The sequence below is a fragment of the Erithacus rubecula genome, assembly GCF_903797595.1.
Source record: "Erithacus rubecula genome assembly, chromosome: 4".
NCBI classification, from domain to species: domain Eukaryota; kingdom Metazoa; phylum Chordata; class Aves; order Passeriformes; family Muscicapidae; genus Erithacus; species Erithacus rubecula.
This window is the reverse complement of record NC_136686.1, coordinates 35,037,968-35,058,390: the sequence shown is the minus strand read 5'-3', so window position 1 is coordinate 35,058,390 and position 20,423 is coordinate 35,037,968. Positions and strand designations below refer to the sequence as shown.

Sequence of the window (20,423 nt, the reverse complement as noted above, 5' to 3'; positions counted from 1 at the left end):
CTCATATAGACATGAAGCTTAAAATCAAGCTTCCCATTTCCTTGACAGAGAGGGGGAAATGGTGGCTTGTTCTCTGCTTGTGAATGAATTGTTTAGTGACTATATTCCCAAGTACTTAGGGTATTTTTGTTTTCTTAAAACACTTGAGTCTGGCTGTCCACACCTTACAGTCACAAACAGCAACTCTTTTACCAAGTCCTCACAAATATATCCAGCCAGACTTTAACTCTTGTACTTCTTTAGAGAGCTGCATGATTTTTTTAATATGCTCTTTTTCCCCACAAACAGATGATGGGGAAACTTGCCCAGGCTTGCCAGGTGAATACTGACAGTTCCACCTGAGCCTCTCTGAAAGGGATGGAGGCTTGGACTTGTAGACACAGCATAAAACAAGTCTGGAAAAGAGTACCAGCCTGAACAGAACAACAGTGACCAACACAGAAGGACAAAAACTTTGGAGGGCCTGTGTTGTGTCAGATCAACCATCCACTGAGCTCAGTAGCTGGCATCATAGAGTGGATGGTGGCTGGTGCCTACTGAAGAATACAAAGCCAGGGAAATTCTACCAATACTGCCCCCATATAGATTCCCACCCTGCAGCAAGTTGCATCAAATTTTGGAGCTACTGGTGGTATTCTTGTTGATTAATAACTTTTGGTGGATTATTTCATCTGGGAATTAGGTCAAATTAGGAGACAATTCCATATCTGGTAAAAGTTCAACTCATTATATTCCATTATTACGACATTTCTATTTAAACCTCATGCTCTTAAGGACTATCAGTCTCACATACCAAGACACTTTACACACATGACTTTGCTGCCCTCATCCTTCTCTTTTACACATTACTAAAATCACGATATACACAGCAGTGAGATGAAGCATAAGAAAAGAGATGATGTATTTGCTTTCTTTCTTGAGTGCTTGTTTACATATACATAGACTGAAGCATCAAAACAGTAGCAAGCACAAAAGCAGAGGAAAGCTAAATTAGGGCTATATGGGACTGTAGGATTGCACGTGTTCCTCTCATTGTTTACCATCTTATCTGAAGACTGGAGGTTGACAGAAGCCTAACAGCCTGATTTGCTACATGCTTTTTGGATTGGAAGGTGATATATAATAGCACCATTAAAAAAGCTCTCAAAAGTTTTAGCTAGCAACTGCATAAACTTAAGACTGCATTTCCTTTCTATAAATAAAAGTTTCCCTTCTAAGAGCATTTCCCCTGTTAATGACTTCTGATTACCTCCCTACCAGAAGAAAGTTCTATCTTGACTTTTCCTGATGAACAAGTTGCATTCCACACAGCATCACAAAATCATAGAATGAGCTTGGAAGAGACCTCTGGGAGTCATTTGGTCCAACCTCCCCCTGGCAAGCATGGCCACCCAGAGCCAGTGGCACAGGACCATGTCCAGGGCTTTTGACTATGTCCAAGGATGGGGACTCCACAATCTCACTGGGCACCCTGTGCCAGTGCTTGGTTACCTTCACAGTAAAAGAATATTTCCTGATGTCCAGAGGGCTCCTCCTGTATTTCAGTTTGTGTCCACTGCCTGGCTCTTTTTCATACTTTTCCTCCAAGTATTTATGTCCAATGATAAGATCCCCCTCCAAGCCTTCTCTTCTCTGGCTGAACAGACCTAGCTCTCTCACCTTTCCCTGCATGTGAGCAGCTCAACCCCTCCACCACCTTAGTGGCCCTTGGATTCTCTGTTATTTTCATGTCTCTCTTGTACTGAGGTGCCCAGAACACAGTCTGGACCCAGCCCTCCAGGCATGGCCTCAGTGCTGAGCACAGGGGAAGGGTCACACCCCTGATCTGCTGCCAATGTTTCATCTAATGCAGTCATTGTTGCAAGGGCAAACTCCTGGCTCATGTCCTACCTGGTGTCCACCAGGATCCCCAGATCCTCTTCTGCCAAGCTGCTTTCTAGCTGGACAGCCTTTAGTATGTCCTGGTACATGGGGTAGTTTCCATGCACAAGATTTTGCACTTCTTGTTGAACTTCAGGAGGTTCCTGTCAAGACCTCCTTCTCTGTTAAACAGTCTTTTTTTCCATTTACTTAATGGAATTCCTCATTGTACCACAGAATATATAGGACCACAGAACCCTCTGAGCTACAAAAAGTACTCCTTGTTCAGCAAGGTAAGATGGAATTTTGGCTGATAAAAATTTTCCCTGGTAGCATGTCCTTAAACACTTTACCCTGGAAAAATGCAACTTTCAATACCTTAATGATTTTGTCACTACATTCACTGCATCTTCCTAAGTATGCTTGGGAGAAAAAAAAAAAAAAAATCAATCAAAATAATCCAGAGCTATGACACAGTATCCCTTTCCCCACTCCAAATCAAAGACACCCTTGCTGCTCTGCTGACCCCACAAAAGCACCAGGAAGGTCAGTGCCTTGCAGGAGATGATGGCAACAGGCTGAGAATCAGCAGCCCTGGAGGCACAAGGTGCCACTTGCATGCCTCCTCTCCCACCTCTGAGGTGGGCTCATAAATGGGATCAAACAGAACCCAACTCCATCACCATCCACACTCAATGGCTGCACATTCCTTGTGCTGGAGAAACAGCCAGCAGCAAGTAGAAGAACTAAGAAAACAAAATAGGCAGAGGGAAGTTGAAAATGCAGTCTGTAGAATTTGCCTCCCCAGAGCCTTCATGCCATGTTTCAACATTAAAAATACCTAGAATTCAGAAGAGACTGATTAAAATAAAGAGAAATGTGAATCAGGTTTTGTAATAAATGAATCAATGGAAACATGGATATCCAGAAGTATTCAGCATCTACCTGCTCTTAACCAACTTCAAGACAAGCACTATCTTCCTTGGAAACTGCATCATGATAAACTAAGTTTGAAATCTTAAAAAAAAAAAGGTGGACAGAGTAGAACTTCCAGAGTGTTTTACATCTGCACAAGTTGTAGATGAATTGCATCTGACACTGACCTGAAAACCAGCACAATCTACATGGTGAAAGAACTGTAAAGGGAGGGATCTCTGTGAAGGAAAACCAGCCAAAGTCTTTTGTAGCTGATGGCTCCAGGCAGCCCTTACAAATGTCCCAGGCATGGGAAACAACCCTGAAACTCTGTGATGTGTGAATCAGATAACAATAAAAATTGTTATTTTCTCAGATCTGATAAATAACTTTCTAGACACAGCTGACAACTTGTTTTCACAGCTTTTTCATTACTTGCTTAGTGCTTTGCTGCTACTATGAACACTACAAGTAGCAAGATACTGTTTTTTTAAATCATGTGGCTTTCATTTAAGACAAAACTAACAGAACTGGGGCTTTTTTCTTGTCACTTCTAAACTGGAGGAAAATACTGCCACCGCTTTAATGATGATCATATTTTGTGATTGGCAACATAAAACATAAAAAGAAGGGATCAACAAATAATATTGATCTGCTGGCACAGGACAAGAAGTTTTCTTGATGCACATTTCTTCTCATCACTGTTTTTCACACAGGGAGAACTTCATCCTGCTGTGAATATATGCCATGCCTCTTCCCACATTCCTGAAACTTGAGTCACAATTCCAGCAGCACTAGCACTGTTCAGGATTAGTTCCAGGATAATCCTTCCCATTTTACACTGACTATACCTCACAATATCTAAGCTTTTTGCAGGGACATGTGACTGATCATCCTCTTTCCTCACTCTCATGCTTCCAGAAGAGCAGTATCAACACCATGTTGCAGAGACTGGGTTAACTGAATCACTGAAGGAGGAGACAAATGGGTTAGCATTAAAATAGGAGTAAACATTCATGCCTGTCTTTAGCACATTTTTTTACAGATAACCATAATATTAATAATAAAAGAAACAACCTAGATTGAGAAATTCAAAGTCATCAAAGATCTTGAGAGAAAGAAGATTACTGTTATCACAAACAGTTTTGTCACAGAAGGAATGCCAAAAGGAATTTCATTGCATCTCACCTTCAGAAAACCACTGCCTTTGCTCCATCCTTGTCAGGCATCCAGCAAACATTAACAGAAGAGCCTTATTTAAACAAAAACAGACTCTTCTATTAATGTTTGCTGGATAACTTGTACCTTCCACATTGAATTTAGTTTTTTCCTGGGTGATTCACAGCTTTTGATTATACTGATATTCCCCCCCATAACAAGTCTTTACTATTTATATGAATGGTTGTCAAGGAAACCAAAAATCCAGCAAAGATGGGTAACTTTTCTGGGTTTAGAATTTCTGGTTTCTGAGTATGTTAAGAAATAATAATAACTTGGTCTAAGAAACAATTGTAAGGAGAAAGGAATTTATACATCTCTGCTAAAATAATTTTTCTGTTTCTGCTGGCCTTTGTGGCTGTTCTTGCTCATCACAGAAGGAATGCTGACTTTAATAGGATTCTGTCTCATCTTCACTTTAAGAAACAGAGGATATCTTCCACAAATGTGTGCAACAAGTCTGGATACAAATAACAGTGAGCAAAAACGTTGAGATAGAAATGGATGATTATTTGAAGCTCTGGGTCCTGGGTAATGCAGAGCAAATGCAGAAACCATAGAGCAAGCCACAACTGGAAAGAATATTAGACATTAAAAAAGCAGAACAAACAAAACTCCAAAATCAGCATCAGCATTCAGCAAAGGAAAATAACTGCAAATTAATTATCATCTCTGTAGCAAGTCCATAACACAGTTTGACTGATGTTGAGGATATTTTTTCTTTTTTTTTAATGTTCTTTCCAAATCTCTCACCAATACACACAAAGGGCAGACAAGTGGGAAAAACCTGATTTAAAGATGCTTCTTCAAAACAACTTCCTTAACAACAAAATTAACTGAGGGTGCCAAGAACTTATCCATGCTTTACATGGATGCAAATGCAGACAAAAAGTAAAACTGATGTGGTTCTTTTCTTTTTCTTTTTTTTTTTTTTTCTCTGGCATTTAGAGACAAGACATTCAGCCATACAGTTTCTTCTGTATGATAATTCACTTACTGGGATTTTTAAGGACTGTCTCCCTCCCTTAGGTATTTAGTTGGCTTTTCTCCTACCTTTTTAGCCCCATCAAACTCAAATGGCCAGTTTCTATTTGAATCCTTTTCCTTACTCATCTGAGACTTTGTAACTTTTTTCACTTTCTTGCTATCTCCAAAATACCCTCTTTGTTTTCCTCTCTTCAGTCGTGCAAGATGAGGCTGCAGAATGGAAAAGTCTGGCCAGTCTCAGTGCTGTTTCTTGTTCCTTTGAGGCCTCTGGCATCAAACCCAGCTGTTTTCAGAGCAGCAGTCAGGGGTGGAGGACCTAAAAGGGTCTGAGCATCCCAAGAGAGGTCAGTGAGAACCAGCCAAACACCAACTTCACAGTCCCACCTCTGCAGAAGAGGCAAAAGTACAAATCTTCTCTAGAACATAAAGCCATTTTTCTTTCTTCCCATCAGTGAGTGAGTGAAAAGAGACAAACAAGCTGAAGGAGATAAAATGGCAGGAAGCCAGAGCTTTCTGCTAAGAGCTGACTGACAGGTAGGACTGGCTAGAATTTGCCCAGTGGTGAAAACTCATGGCTGCCCTTCTTGCTTCATCTGTATGGAAAGATAAGAAAGATCAATTCCCTGCTTTAATTGCTAGTGAACTCAATCAACAAGCTCTTTGTGCTAATTCATCAGGGAAGATACAAATCCATGAAAATATTATCACTGTCAGCCTTTTCACTTTAGTAACTATGCAAGTACATACACTTTAGCTGCAACCATTCCATGTTCTAAGACATTTTCATGCAGCTCTTGGGGTCAAAGCCCAGAGGCACACAACCTGCATTCTGCATGGCGTCAGGGTAACAAACCAGTGTCATCAAGATGCACTGTCCAGAATAAAAAGCAACAGTATATCCTGCATAAACATGTTTTGCTGAATAGACAACAGATGAAACTTAGTGACAAAAATTTATCTGAAGTGGGATTCTTTCCTCTCTTGGGTTGCAATATAGGATGTGGCCAGAAATGTGTATTCTATCACCAGCTGTTAAAAGAGGGTGGGGCAGTGATTCCTTATCTCTGTGGCACATACCATCTGCTAATGGGCCATCTTTAAGACAAGGGGAAGCAAGCATCTTTATCTTTTCCACAACCCACCCTCCCTCCAGGAAGATCATCTGCTGCTGGCCCATTGAGTCCCACTGTATGACTGATAAAATTACATCATCCCACTGGGAGATGCTCCAGCCAGGGGGAGGAGCCAAGCCTTTCCTGCCTAGATAAAAACTGAGATTTTGGACAGCAAGATACCTTCTTTCCACTGGATTCCAGAGGAGAAGCTGGACCTTTCCACATCATCTCTGGACTTTTGGAGGAAGGCTGCACCTTTCTACTGGGCCACTGCTTCAGCTGAACCACATCTGCCACTGCAGGAGGACTGCAGCCAGTTTAATGGGACTGCTACCAACACCCTGACTGACAGGGTGTCAGGTTGTATTCTGACTCTGTCAGGGTTGGGATTGCTCTTTATAATACTGTACTTCTATTTTAATGTTCCTAGTAAACAACTGTTATTCCTAATTCCCATATATTTGCCTGAGAGTCTCTATATTTCAAAATTACAATAATTTGGAGGGAGGGGGTTTACATTCTCCATTTCAAAGAGAAGCTTCTGCCTTTATCAGCAGGTACCTGTCCTTCAAACCAGGACATCCCCCTACTGCAAAATCCTTTTTTAAGGATGATGAAAGAATGTTGCAGAAGAGTTCCAGTGACTGTTGCTAACCAAATAATGCCTGGCAGAAGATTGCAGGTCTAATGTGCAAAGTGAATGTGCAAAAACATTCTCAACCAGACACCAAGAATGTTGAGGAAATGACTTCCCACCCTTCTAAGCCTCAAAGACCCCCATCCAGTTTGTATCCATACAAAACAGTATTCGACAGCCAGAGCTGCAAAATAAAGAATCACAGAATCATAGACTATCTCAAGTTAGATGGGAATCATAAGAATTACTGAGCAACTCCCTGTTCCTCACAGGACTACCTAAAACTAAACCATATGACAAACAGGTTTGTCCATGGTCAGGCTTGGACTCATGACCAGAGCTTGTGACATGACCCTGAGGAGCCTGTTCCAGTGACTCTCTCAATAAAGAACTTTCCTGATGTCTTAGGATGGTTTCTGGAAAGGATCTGGGAACACAGCTTCCACTAATCTCTGACATCCTAATACCAAGTCAAAGCATAGCCAATACATATGAGAAAAAGGATCCATTCTTCTATTCCAAAGAAAAACCCTACCTACTATCAGCAATCTCACCAATGAAATCACCTTTCCCCAGACCTAAACTTTTACTGTTTCTGCCTAAAGAGTAAGAATAGTAGAACTTCAACATCTGAAAATGCTGCACCAAAAAAAAAAACAAAAGGTGTTTGTAGGTAGAACACACATTCATTAGCGGAATAAATGCTATATCCCATGAAGAACTCTTAAGTTTCTTATTTTCACCAAAAGCAAAGAATTTGAGGGAAAACAAATCCTGCTCCACCCCTGCAGAGTTGGAGGCCAGGTGAGCAGAACTTCTTATATCACAATTATTGCTTCATGAGAACAAAAATGACATGAAGCAGTGTTCTTTTCTCCAGTGCTAAGCATAATAATACATCAAAACACTCCTGGGGACTAAAATGCACCAGGAATACATCTGAAATAAAAAGAATAATAAAGGATAAAAGGTATTATAATTATGAAAAAGCAAAACTAACAATAACCTAGTCCAAGAAGCAGCAAATGTGACAGGGGGTGAAAAAGCATTCTTTTCCTTTGTTATTAGAAAAAGTGGCATCTCATTAATAACCTCACTATGTATCTCAAAAACTGAAACTTGTAGGACTGCAGATTGACCTGAAAAGTGATAACTTCACTAAGAGAAAAAAAAGTTTCTCAATTTAGAAGTTCAAATGTTCTCGTATCAAGTTGACCCGAAAAGAGGTGATGTCAATGGCATTCCATTAACAATGTTATTACAGATCCTCCCGTTTAAAGCAAATATTGAGATCAAAATCAGCCTGGACACCCTTACCTGGATTGAGATGGTTTCAGAAGACTTATGAGAAAAGTGACTTCAGTGTGTGCTTGTGCTGTGCCAGGCACACAGCACGACTTTATTTTCAGTGCTGTGGAAACGTGTCACACAAAAAGGTGTGCCCAGACAAGGTGAACATCATTTTTCTCCACAAGAATGACTATTTCAGCCCCAGTCCTCCAGAATAATTAGTGCCTACACTGCCTGCTGAACTACTCCATGGGAAGTAGCTCACATCTGATCTATTGCCCAACACTTCCCTGATTCTCAGTTGTTTCTTAGAAATAAGCCAATACCACATACTTTACAAATGAGAAAATCTACCCATGTCAGCTTCCTGGTTGTGAATCAAGAATATTCTTGGAGTCCTTGAAGCCTCCTATCTTTTTCAGCTCATCAATCAGACATGGAAATGCATACACTTCAGTTCTCTGTAAATCTATAAGCATTTTGATAAAATGCTCACATCAATACTGATCCTCAACAGGAATGCCTTCAACAGTCACTACTGTTCTCCTGTGATTAAGCAAATGCCCTTGGACAGGGAGGTGTCCATGTGAGCAACTGAAAAGCCATTAAGATCTAAGACCATCTGACTCTAGTCTTTATGTGTCTTCCCAGCTTTTTACCTCCAGGTGCCAAACAAATAGTGCTGGAGCACAGGATGACCATTAACTCTCCCAGCAAGTACAGGGGATATACAACCTACACCCCCATGCAGACCAAAGTGTCCAACTAACTACTGTACATCCAAGGTTAGGACAGAGCAATTCTCTCATTTCTCATAGGTGGGTGATAATGTTATGAGAAAGCAGCTGGTGTAATGGGGATGCACGGAACATAGCTGCCCAAGTTAGTTTGAGATGTGTCTTTTTTAGGATTTCCCAGAGCATGCTTTCAATTTTTTTCAAATTGAAGAATTTTTGGAAAATCTCATGTGCAGTTATTCATCTTTTTCTCGTTCTCTGCTAAAATTGCCTTCCCCGGAGGTGCAGCACATGTTGCTGCAATGAGCAATGTTTAAGAAGCTGAATGCCAAACAAAAATCCTTGCTGTTGAAATGTCACAGTCAGCCACTATGATACAAATGTGGGTGATGCTAAATGGAAGAGTTGGCTCCTTAGTTCTCACTCCACATATGTTACAAAGAGCAGCTATCCTGTCTTCCTGGTGGACATAGAACAAAATAACTTACTGCTTTTCTCTAGAATTAAGAAAAAGGTGGAGCTACAGAGAGGTCCACAGAAATTAGAGCTAAATTATAAACTAACAAAGAGCTCCAATGTTTTTTTCAAAGCACCAGCAACAGTAAGAAAGTACAAGGAGTTTACAAAGTCAGACATACTTCTGGAATAGTAGTAGAAGCACTGCACAGTGTAACACAGGAGACAGACTGGGACCCTTTCAAGAAGTTCAGGAAATACTGCACCTTCTTGCCTCACACTGGGCTTCATCTGAGTATACCAAACTCTAACAGTTCTAAATCTCAAATTAGCTGATTGTATTTGCAAGTCTGAAGAGAAACTACATAAAAATCATCAAGAAACTATTCCATGTTTGGTATCTTGCCTTCCTCCACAGAATCAGAGGTGATGCTGCTCATGAAAACTACATGTCACTAAGCAGATGAGAACTGCTAAGTCAGAAAGGCACTGAGTCCCATTATCATGACCAATTTCTGACCAGCCTCAGTGATGTCCATGGCACTTCTTTCTGACCACCTGTTTGGAATATGTAGAAATGTAAGACACAGTCTGATTTTATGTAAAATTACTTTCTTCATATTCTAGGTCTGAATAATACTGAAAAATACACCTAGATAACAGTCTCTAATGTTGCAAGGTTCTCTTATGTTTTGGGGTTTTTTTGTTTTGTTTTGTTTTTGTGCAGAAGAGGGATTGGGAGGACACAGGAAGTACTGCTTGGGCTACTCAGGATAGATTCTGACCTCTTCACAAAGGTTCCACTGTGCTGGGGAGTTTGAATTAATATCTGTGTCTTGGTGGATACTGATTTCCTCCCAAACAGTCTGAAGGAAAATATCTTGGCTTACAAAACCAGGTTTGTTAATTTCCAGTTGTCTGTACTGAAAACCATGTATAAAAGACCCTGTTTTTAACATGGCAGCCCTGTGTCACAACCACAAGCTACTTTATTACCTGAGACTTCAGGTCTCTAGTATTCAATATAACCACTAGCAAATACACAAAATCTCAATTATAAAAGGGAAATTCTAATCTAAAACTAAGCCATACAAGTTATAAAAATCTGCAAAATGTTGTGATTATAGACTTTGTTTTCCAAAATCTTGAATTTGCATATTTTAAAAAGATGAAGAGAAGGGGAAAGGGCAGGAAGAAACAGCAGTCTATGCCTACTATTTCACTGATGTGTGCAGGTCAGTTTACACAAAGAAAAGGCTGCTGAAATGCAGGAGCACTTCAAGCCCCCCATAACATGTGACAGTTTTAGACCAAAATCTCAGTGCTGCAGAAACACTTTAACTGAACACTTACTGCTGTGTAAATGAATGTAAACATAAACAGATGCTGGGTTTCTCATTCTATATTGCATTAATAGCAATTAGATCTTGCATATGAAGTGGAAAAGAAACAAAGGAAAGTAGTGCACTTCTGCTTTATAACTTTTGTGTGTTTGCCTCTGAGGCACACAGTGAGCTACTTAAAAGATAAACAACCCTGTGCTGCCTTTAACAATATATAATCTGCATGCAGTGCAATGCAAATTCAGTCAAACCCTTACAATCCATGATAGTTTAGGGGTCAGTCACTATTACTGTAGACAGATTGTTATGGATGGCTGCAATATCTAGTGAAATATTTTGACTAGGAAGATGGTGGAAGGCAGGAGAATGCTGACTAATTTTATTGTTCAAGGCTTTATCAACACTTCTATTATTGTCACCCTCTTAAGTTGATGTGAAAAACACCAAGCTAGTGATCTGTTCATCAAATACACTCTCACATCTTCCTAACTGCCCATCAGAATCCCTCTCTCCCTTGCCCAGCTGGTGGTAGCTGCCATTCTGTTAGAAGTATTTGTTTGATCATGGTTCCAAAACTGGTACATGGCAGTATTACACTGCATACAGCCCAATCACAACTATCATTCATTGGAAGAGCTTCTGCTGGAATCCAAAGATTTCATGGCATTTGAGTTGCTTTTGGTGCAATTTGCTGCCAAGACACTCACATACTGAGTGTACTTTTAAACAGCTAACATTATTGGGATTTTGACTTACAATAATTTTTGCATGGGCAATACAATGTGCCAGACAGGACATTTGCTTGCTGTCTGGATGGTAAAGGGAGTCTCCATAGCAAGGGTTCTTACAGGGTCATCCTAGATGGATTGGGTGAGACTCCCTAAAACACATATCTGTACAATTTTTGTAACCCAGCTGGCCCATGGTCCTATCTGGCCACTGCATGACATGTGTACTGCCTCACTACAGATCACCTTCATCTATGTACAAAACATTTCCTATCTTAAGTATGTACAAAAGACTGTCCTACATGATCATTTCTACACATGCAGGAACTGCTCCTATTGATTTTCTTACTCTTGTACAATTGATTAACTTTGCAGCAGGAACTGTCTGTGAATATCTGGGACAGCCAGATTCTTTGCCCAGGATGTTAATTGACATGCTCAAGCATACAAATTGGTGTAGGCACAGCAGGGTCTGCCTGGGAAATCTTAAGAACTGTCTGAAATTCCCACCAGGATCGCTCCTGTAACAAGCAGTCAAATACTTACTGTGCTAGAGTTCCATCAATCACCTGGTTTCAACTTGGGCTGCTGTCTCAAACCAAACTTTATCTCATCTGTACACACAACAAGCCTGGGAGTTCCTGGACCACTGTGGGAATTTAAGTGCACTGGGGGTGCACACAGGCATAGCCCTGAGAGCAAGCTACACTACAATCATAATTAAAGAATTAAACTTTATTTTTCTGATTAAATCTCATAGCCCTTGCCTATTAGCTCAGTTGGCTAGAGTATGGTGCTAATAACACCAAGCTCATGGGTTCAATCTCTCTATGGACCTTCCCTTAGGAGCTGGACTCAATGATCCTTGTGGGCCCCTTCTAACTCAGAATATTTTGTGATGCTTGTCCAAATGCTGACCTAGAGAACTGTATTCAAAATTCAGATGAAAGTGGCTAAGAAGTAACTCATCTCATACTGTAGTAAATGCCCAAAGATAGGTGATCTTTATGCCATGCATTATCTGAATTTGGTTGTGCTGGATCAGACCACTGATTTTGACTGAGTGTGCAGACGTCAACATTTCTGATATGAAATCATCTAATGCAGCAGTGGTGCTCAGATTTGTGGTTTATTGTTTCTGAGAACAGTAAAAGCTGGACTATTGTCCATATATATATAGCAAAGAATTGAGCTTTTCATATTTCCCTTTCAGATCAAATGTTCATCTACTACAAAAACCTATTTACCATCCCTTCAAGTTCATAAATCAGTTGCAGCACATGTGGACTAACTATTTAAAGGAGGTGGCTTTTCTGCTCTATCAGTGATGAAGTGACTGTGTATCTGGGCCATTTACTCACAGCAGAGCAGGCAACTGCTCATTCTACATTCTGCCTTCTTCAGTTCTCCTGAAGTTGTCATCAGCGTGTCAGGTAACATCTGGGAAAACAAACTCATCTCATCTGTATTCCACCCATCACATACAGTACTGCCTTATCAGCTGTTCCTTCTGCTCTGGGACAGTGCAGATCAAAATGGATTTAATGCCTGTATTTCCTTATGAGGGAACTGACATGAGATTCCATGTTTAAAAATGAAGTGCAGAAGCCAAGTGCCCAAGCTGCACACCTTCAATAGTTTGCTCTGGAGTTTCTTCACGTAAGACTGAACTGAAAAATCCACAATACTCTGCAGCCTGATATTTGCAAATCTCAGCTGTAATAGATGAATGCTTCACAGGCTTTTTTTTCTTTTATTTAATGTTCAAAGAAGACAATTTTCAGTTTGCAGTTATTTTGTGGGATGCATTGTTGTAATAGATCCATCTACCACATTAGACCAAAGCTGATTAACACAATGAAAGTGATCATATAAAGTGAATTTACACTGCCAACTAACTTTCCAGTTTGCAGTCACAGCCATATGTGTCCACATAAATTTGGAAGAGTTATGTGTGGGCCATACTGAGTAGAGCAAGAATGAAGTATGTAGCTGTAGAATAGTTCAATTACTGGCACCATTACCAGCAGCCCACACTTCAAGGATGCTTATTGCTGATTACTAACTGCACGTAGCAAGTTTAGTTAATGGGAGAGAGTTCACAATCCCAACAGCTTGTAAATTGAAGGAGAGCTTTTAAGCACTCATCTATCTCCCTTGAGGTTATTGGCAAGGCAGTGAGGAGACAGGCCAAGTTATGCTGGGGAAGGTTACAAGCATCTTAGCAGAACTGGCTGTTAAAACCTTTAAACTAACTGGTCTGAAGAAATACATCCAGCAAGCCACCATCTCAACTGTGTCTGACCCTTTTCCTGGAAATGCTATTGTTTCAGCTCAGCTCCTCAGTTAAGTCTCCTCCTTTTCTATCCCATCCCCTATCATGTGCCCCAAGCAAAGATACACTTTTCCCTGGCCATTCTTTCCTGTGCTTCATCCCTCTTCCAAGCAGGCTGCTGGTAGTTTGGCAGCACCTCCTTCTAGGCCCTTTGTGGTGCAACAGGAATGTGAACAGCTGTGTCACTTTGCAAAAGGAAAAGTAAGTCTTCTCTAAATTTTAAAAGGAACATCTGACATGCCTAATTCACAGAAGCAAAATAGGTATGTTGGTTTACTGGCCCTAAAAATTCTGATATAATCCATGGTACCTTGCCTTCACTTTCTTGCAGTGTCCAATTTTCCCCTAAAACCTGAGAGAAAACAACAGCCACAGCCAAGATTAATTTTCTATGCCTTTCTTCAGGACACTGGTTGCTCTAACTCTAAGCTAAACATCATGTACTTTAAGAACTGCAGGATATGTTAAGAAACACTGCCAAATACCAAATATTTTAGTCTCCAAATTCTGCCTTTTAAAAAATGGATACACTACTGGAAACAGTTGCCTGAATAGCTACCTGAAAACAAAAAAAGCATCCATACTATTTATGAAGGATCTAATGTTATGTGATCCCTTCCACTGTTTGAGCAGGAACAGGAGCAGAAGAACTTCTCCCAGGACTTAATCTAACATGCCAGCTCCTGCTGCATTAGAAGGAAGAGACTGGAAGCTTATACATATCCAATGGGAAAAAAACAAACATGAAATAGAATGTTTACTGTAGCAGCTAAAATGTGCTCCAAAACAACTGAACACTGGTGAATGAAAGCTAAGCAGAAAGTTCTCATGCTATTACTCAGTTTAAACCCTTTTAAAAGTCAGAAATTGGTATTGATTACAGGTTTAAAAAAGAACTATGGAGAGTCATTTAAACTGAAACATAGTATATACTGTAACAGTGAATCCATAGATCACTTCAGAGAAAGACAGGCTTTCTAGTAAACATCTAGCATCAGTTGTATGTTTTCTTAACACCAGGCAGCATAATACAGCTCCCAAGAGTGCAGGTGAAATACATGAACCCAAACCAATCATTAAATCCTCTCTAGGGGCTACATAAGAAACAAATGAGATGAGCTGCTACAGCTGTCTGTAAACAGCTCCTCTGTCATCTTTGCTAAAACCTGCAGAATGATCTGGATATGAGCCAGCATCATTCCCGGGTTTTTAAAACTCTGTTTGTATTTATAACTCTCTGCTCTCCTTTGGCAGTGTCTGTCACATTCCCCTATGCTCAGTACTACATAATGTGTTTTTTTGGCCACTGAATTCAGGAAAATTGCTTGGTATGGAGAATGATGAGCTCTGAACAAGAGGGGCAAACCTGGAAAGACCTATTTATGACCTGAAAAGACCTATTTATCAATACCTGCATCCAGCTAGAAAGTGGTCCTCAACCTAAAGCCTATGGGTTACATGAAAAATAGTCTAGTGTTGATTTGGGTCACCAGACACATAAAAAATTAAGGCTGAGCGAAGAGGGAGGGACAACACAGTTTTGCTCTGTAGCCTTGTATCTGCTGAGTGCTTTGCCTATAAATCAGAAATTTGGGGATCACTGAAGTAAGCTCTCTTGGTTATTATTTACTTAACTAGATTGGACCATACCCAAATGACCAGAAGGAAAACACTAAGAGGTCTGTCTTCCCCAGCTGAGAGGCTAATTAAAAACCCTACAATTTGCAGAAAAGCACATGTAACATAGACACGTACAAGATTTGTAAGAACAAACCTCCTCCTTGCTATGAAGCTATAAAGAGCAGAAGAAAGCTCTCCAGCTAATTAGGTTAATATCAGCTTATGGCTTCATGTAGAAGAACCAATGAAAAATAAAAACAGAAATGAAGTATTTTTCTCAAGAATCAATTTTTTTCCCTTTTCTGTATCTTTCTAAAGCTTTTTGTACTCAGTATTTCACAACGTGATGTGCTCTGACTTTCCCCTTAGTAAGTACTGCAATTTGCTAAATTTTTGGTTTTTTTTCTTGTTTCAGGTTGCTGCTCAGAACAGTCTGGCAAGTCATAGAAATTACTGCCACCAACTTCAAATGCTAAAATCTGAATACTTGATTCTACCTCCACAGGAAAAAAACATACAGCTGAAATTCAATGCTGTGCCTCTATGTTCTGATTTAAACTTTTTAACTATGAAAAGGTAATTATTTTGAGTAAGAGATTTTTCCCCCCTGTTGACTGAACTCTTTTCATATTCATTCCTTTTGGAAGGGCATTCAGACAAAAAAAGGTACCTATTGTATTAATGCTACCTCATCACAGTGTGTGTACTTAGGGTTTCACACACCTGTGCTTGGGGAATGCAGGGTAGTTGAGTGTTTCCAATAACAGACTTGGGCTTATTGAGCAAGACACTTAAGATTCCACCATTGCTACTAGGATGAATTATCCTTAAAAAAACATGATATGATCAGATGGACAGCCAGAATCCTCTTACTTAGCAGGTAAAATTCTAAGCTGCTAAACAAAATAATTCATTAGCTGCTCTCATTCCAGAGAAAGTGCACTGATTTTAGCCATTTAGCATCTCCTAGCTAAGCGTAATCGGGTTACAATCACGCCAGTTAGAATTAGCTGTCATCAGGGAGAGTATTTTTAGGCAGTAGTTCCCCTGCAATTCACCAGTCAAGGGAGAAGAGGAGCAAAGGGGTGACATCAGATCAGAAGTTTATGACTGACACCCGTGTCTGTCTGTCTTTACCTTGAGCTCATCTGCATCATAGAAGTCGATGCGCACAGCAGGGACCATCCACGTCTGGAACAGAGTTGCCAGGATCTGTTTGGCAATTGCATCTGCAATGAGGTGGAAGTGCAGTGGGTTTCGCCTGGTATGAGAAGGGAGAGAAACATATTAGTTCCAAGGTTTCTAACTCCTTTTCTTAAATGACAACATCAGAATTCACAAAGCTTGATCTGTGTCTAAGGTGTTGAGTTTTGAGTGTGCAGCATGTCTGGCGAAGTCCTGCTCTGTGGCCAAAAATGCTGAGACACAATTTGAGTACACATGACCACAACAAAATACTCCATCAATTTCTGGCTGGATATGAACATACAGATCCTTTGAGTTCAGTGGAATGTGAGGATTTATAACAGCTTGTCCCTTGCACCAGCTCCTTAAAGGCCAAGTTAACATCCCTTTGGGGACTTGACCTCTGGAAGTGATTCTTTCAGTTTCTAGGTGAACCTGGTAATTTATCTTTGTGATAAGAACAGTGTCTGTGGAGAAATGAGGGTGCAAGAGAAGGTTAAAAAATAAAAATCTGAATGAGGTGAAGTTCTGGGACCCTTGAGTTTACGTAGAGCTCTTCTACAAAGCAAACTTGGGGAATCAACAGCTGTGCCATAGGAACCCAAAATTAGATGTTTCAGGTGAGTGCCTTCCAGCTATTCACTGGCACAGTGAACAGAATGGAGATTGCAAATCTCAGCAAATTCTTTTCCCTAAGAGCAGGAATGGTTAAAGAAAGGCAGGAAGAAAGGAAACATTTTACACCAGATCTGGACTCATCTTTGCAGTTACAGGACTTGGGCTAACTGAAAAGCTTCAAAACAAGATGGGTGAAGACAGCATCAGAAGGAGTGGCAAGCTCTGGCAAAGTGTATGATTTTTTCTATACTAATGTGAGCTTAGACATTATAAATACCTTGTTTAATTCCCTTAACCTCCCCCTCCCTTCTTGGAGGACAGTAAGCAACAAAATTTGATGTTAACTTCTGTGGTAGGAAACCTACCAATGGAAGTTAGTCACAAATTCTAGTCTTCCATGTTTACCCCTAGCTTAGCAACTTTCCCTGTCAGCAGAAAAGGACAGACCTTGAAAAAATCATTAAGAAGATAAATGGTTTATTTAGACTTTAGCATGGGATAAACCTTTCTTTGATCCCTGGAGTAGAATAGTGGATTCTGATTTCTATGGAATTTGTAAAGCTAAATGAATGTACTTGCTAATTGATATTTTTCATCTTAGAAGAGAAATATTTCATTTCAGATGTTGATTAAAGCTGAAGATGAGCGATGCTACTATATTCTTCAGTGTGAATGAGAAGTGAGGAAAACTATGCTAATTCAGGCCAATATACTTCCATTACATTTTTGGGCTTAACCCAAAAAAACGAAGGGTTTTTTTTTCCCATTTTCTCCATTAATGAAAAATGTGTGTCTTCCTCTTTAACATTTCTCTTGCTTTGATGAGTAATACTGCTTCCCACTGAACAAAGTCCACAAGAAAATGTAAAAATACATATAATGGTTCATAGTGTTTTAACAAACCCCGTCAGCAGAAAGAGGAGATTGTTGTCCCAAGTAATGTGTGACTGGATTTTGCAGTCTCAGAAATACTGCACCCAAGATCCAACCCAGCACCTGGGGCTGCCAGAGAAGCTGCTGTAGTGGCTTCAAGGACACTGTGGATCACATTATGTGCTGACAGGAAAAGCAGAAAAGGGCTGGGTAGAAGCCTTGTATGTGAGATAATCACGATGGCAGAATAAACCCACAGCTGATCTGCCTTAAACAATATCCAAAACACTAAGCCACAACAGTGCTTTTCAAAAGACAAAGGTCTTTCAATCTCCATCTTGCCGTGGAGGGAGGAGGGGAGAGGGAAAGGCGTAAGCTGCCAGCTGCTGAGCGTCCCATTACCGAGCTAAAGGGATCACAGCAATTACATCTGCTTCACCAGCCCAGCAGGAGAGTAGGAGAGCACATCCTGGCTCATGCAGATTCCGCAGTAACCAGGCACCTTGCCAAGAAAAAAATCAGGAAATAGCAGTGATCAGGAAACACATCTCATTAGTAGAGACAAGGCCAAGAAAAACAAAGTACAACACCAGTGGGTTTGGGTACAGGCAAAGCAGTATCTCAAGACAAATAGATGTTCAATATCAACACACACATCCCACATAGGTCCCTCTGCTAAGCAGGGGCTGAGTCTGGATTCTGGTAGGACTATTTCCCAGCTGGAGTTCTTCTGTAATTTCCTTCCTTGTTTTTTTAATTCTGGGGTTATCTTATATTCTAAAGCAGAATAAAAAGAGTAAAAAAACCAGTTGAAAAAGAAAGCTCAGTCTTCTTTCAAATGATCATTTAGTTAAATGGAATTGATAAAAAATATTTCAAGATGAAACACACTAAAAAGAAAAAATCTGACACAAAGACACTCAGATGTTCAGTAGCAGTTTATATTTATCTGAATGACCCAGAGTGTATGAAACTTAAATGGGAACAAGTGAGTGACATTTACTTCAGTTCATCTCCTACTGGGAGAAGGAAAAAAGGATAGCTGTACTCCCACACAGAAACCTCTTTCAAGTCGTTAGCCTCATGGTAAAGATTCAGCTGGAAGGAAAGTGTGTGTCAGAGGCAAAGCAGAAGATTATCACTTACAAAAATATATCCCCAAAACAGTATAGTGACCTGATGACATCTACAACTAAATGTGCATCAGCCACAGGAAATTCTACTCCAGACGAGATTTCAGTTCTGTGAAATGTGAGGTTTGGCACAGTGCTGGAAGCCAACAGTGCACAGCCTCAAAGCTGGAAGACCTTCTGAAGGTAACTGCACTAGCATACACACAGATGACATCTTTCACCTCTTCTGCTGTCTGCAATATGCCAAGCCTAAAAGATATGGATTGCTTCAAAGTGTTTAAGAAACAAGTTTAGAAGCTTGAAGATCAACCAACATTCATTATAAAAGATACAGAAGAGATTCTGCAAGATGAGAAATCTTTCTCTAAAGAGATATGAAAGTGATGCCAGGATTATCTGACAACATGATTGAATCACTGGCTCTAAGAATTAGGGATGACAATCAGGATACTGTGAAGGATTCCACTGAAAGCTGAATTTCATTAAACTTGGACATTTTGCTCATTTTCCACTGGGCACATCAAGAGAACTAAAAATAACACACATAAGGGCTGGTTTGTATCTTGTACTGATAGAAATCACCATACTGTAACAGGGACAGTATATGCAACTCTGAAGTAACACTGGTCAACATATGGCAACTGTGATAAACTTCAACCACAAAACTAACAGGTTTTGGAAAATCCCCAGTACTCATGTGAATTAATCTGATTGGGAATAAATGTTTCTAGGATTCCAGGTTCCAAAACCCTGAGCCCCAGGTCTTCCAGATTCCTTACTGCAGAAGCAGGTATTGAAACAGCCAGAGAATTTCTCATGAGGTCCAGAAATACTTAATCTTATTTACTTCAATGATTTTGAACACTTGAATTTCTACCAACTATAACTTTTCACAGTTTGTGCTACATGGAAAATGCTGATGCATTTATGTCTTAATATGGTAAAATGTAGTTCCCAAAATATGGCTTTTTCCCATCAAGTGGAAACTTAAGGTTCTAAGTACTCTATTCAGAAAACTGCAAATCTTCATATATTAACTTATTTCCACTTATCTTAAGATCAGAACACTATCTGACAAAGTAAACTATATGTAAAGAGCACGCATTTATTTTTCCAAATTACTTTCCTCAAAAGTGAACAAAGGGAGATTCTAGCCAAGATTTTTCAAGCATGGATGTTTAAATATAGTCTCTTAGACCTAAATATAGGAGTGTGAATGAATGCCCTCATTTTCAAAATTGCTGAGGTCCTATAAAGTTAGTAAAATGAAAAGAAGTCAATTTTTTAAAAGTCAGGCCATGAAGTTGGAAGTCTATTCCAAGGTACCCATTTCTCTACATTTTTTCTTATGATGTCTTATTCACGCATTTCAA

The 20,423-nt window shown here is 40.0% G+C and overlaps 1 protein-coding gene across 1 annotated transcript in view; it reads right to left on the bottom strand.

Moving 5' to 3' along the window:
• LARGE1 (LARGE xylosyl- and glucuronyltransferase 1) overlaps positions 1-20,423 on the bottom strand; it is a 263,658-nt gene that overhangs the window by 105,828 nt on the left and 137,407 nt on the right. Inside the window, exon 6 of the mRNA XM_079303344.1 lies at positions 16,379-16,502. Coding sequence (XP_079159470.1) covers positions 16,379-16,502 — 124 coding nt within the window. The remainder of the gene's footprint in view (positions 1-16,378; positions 16,503-20,423) is intronic.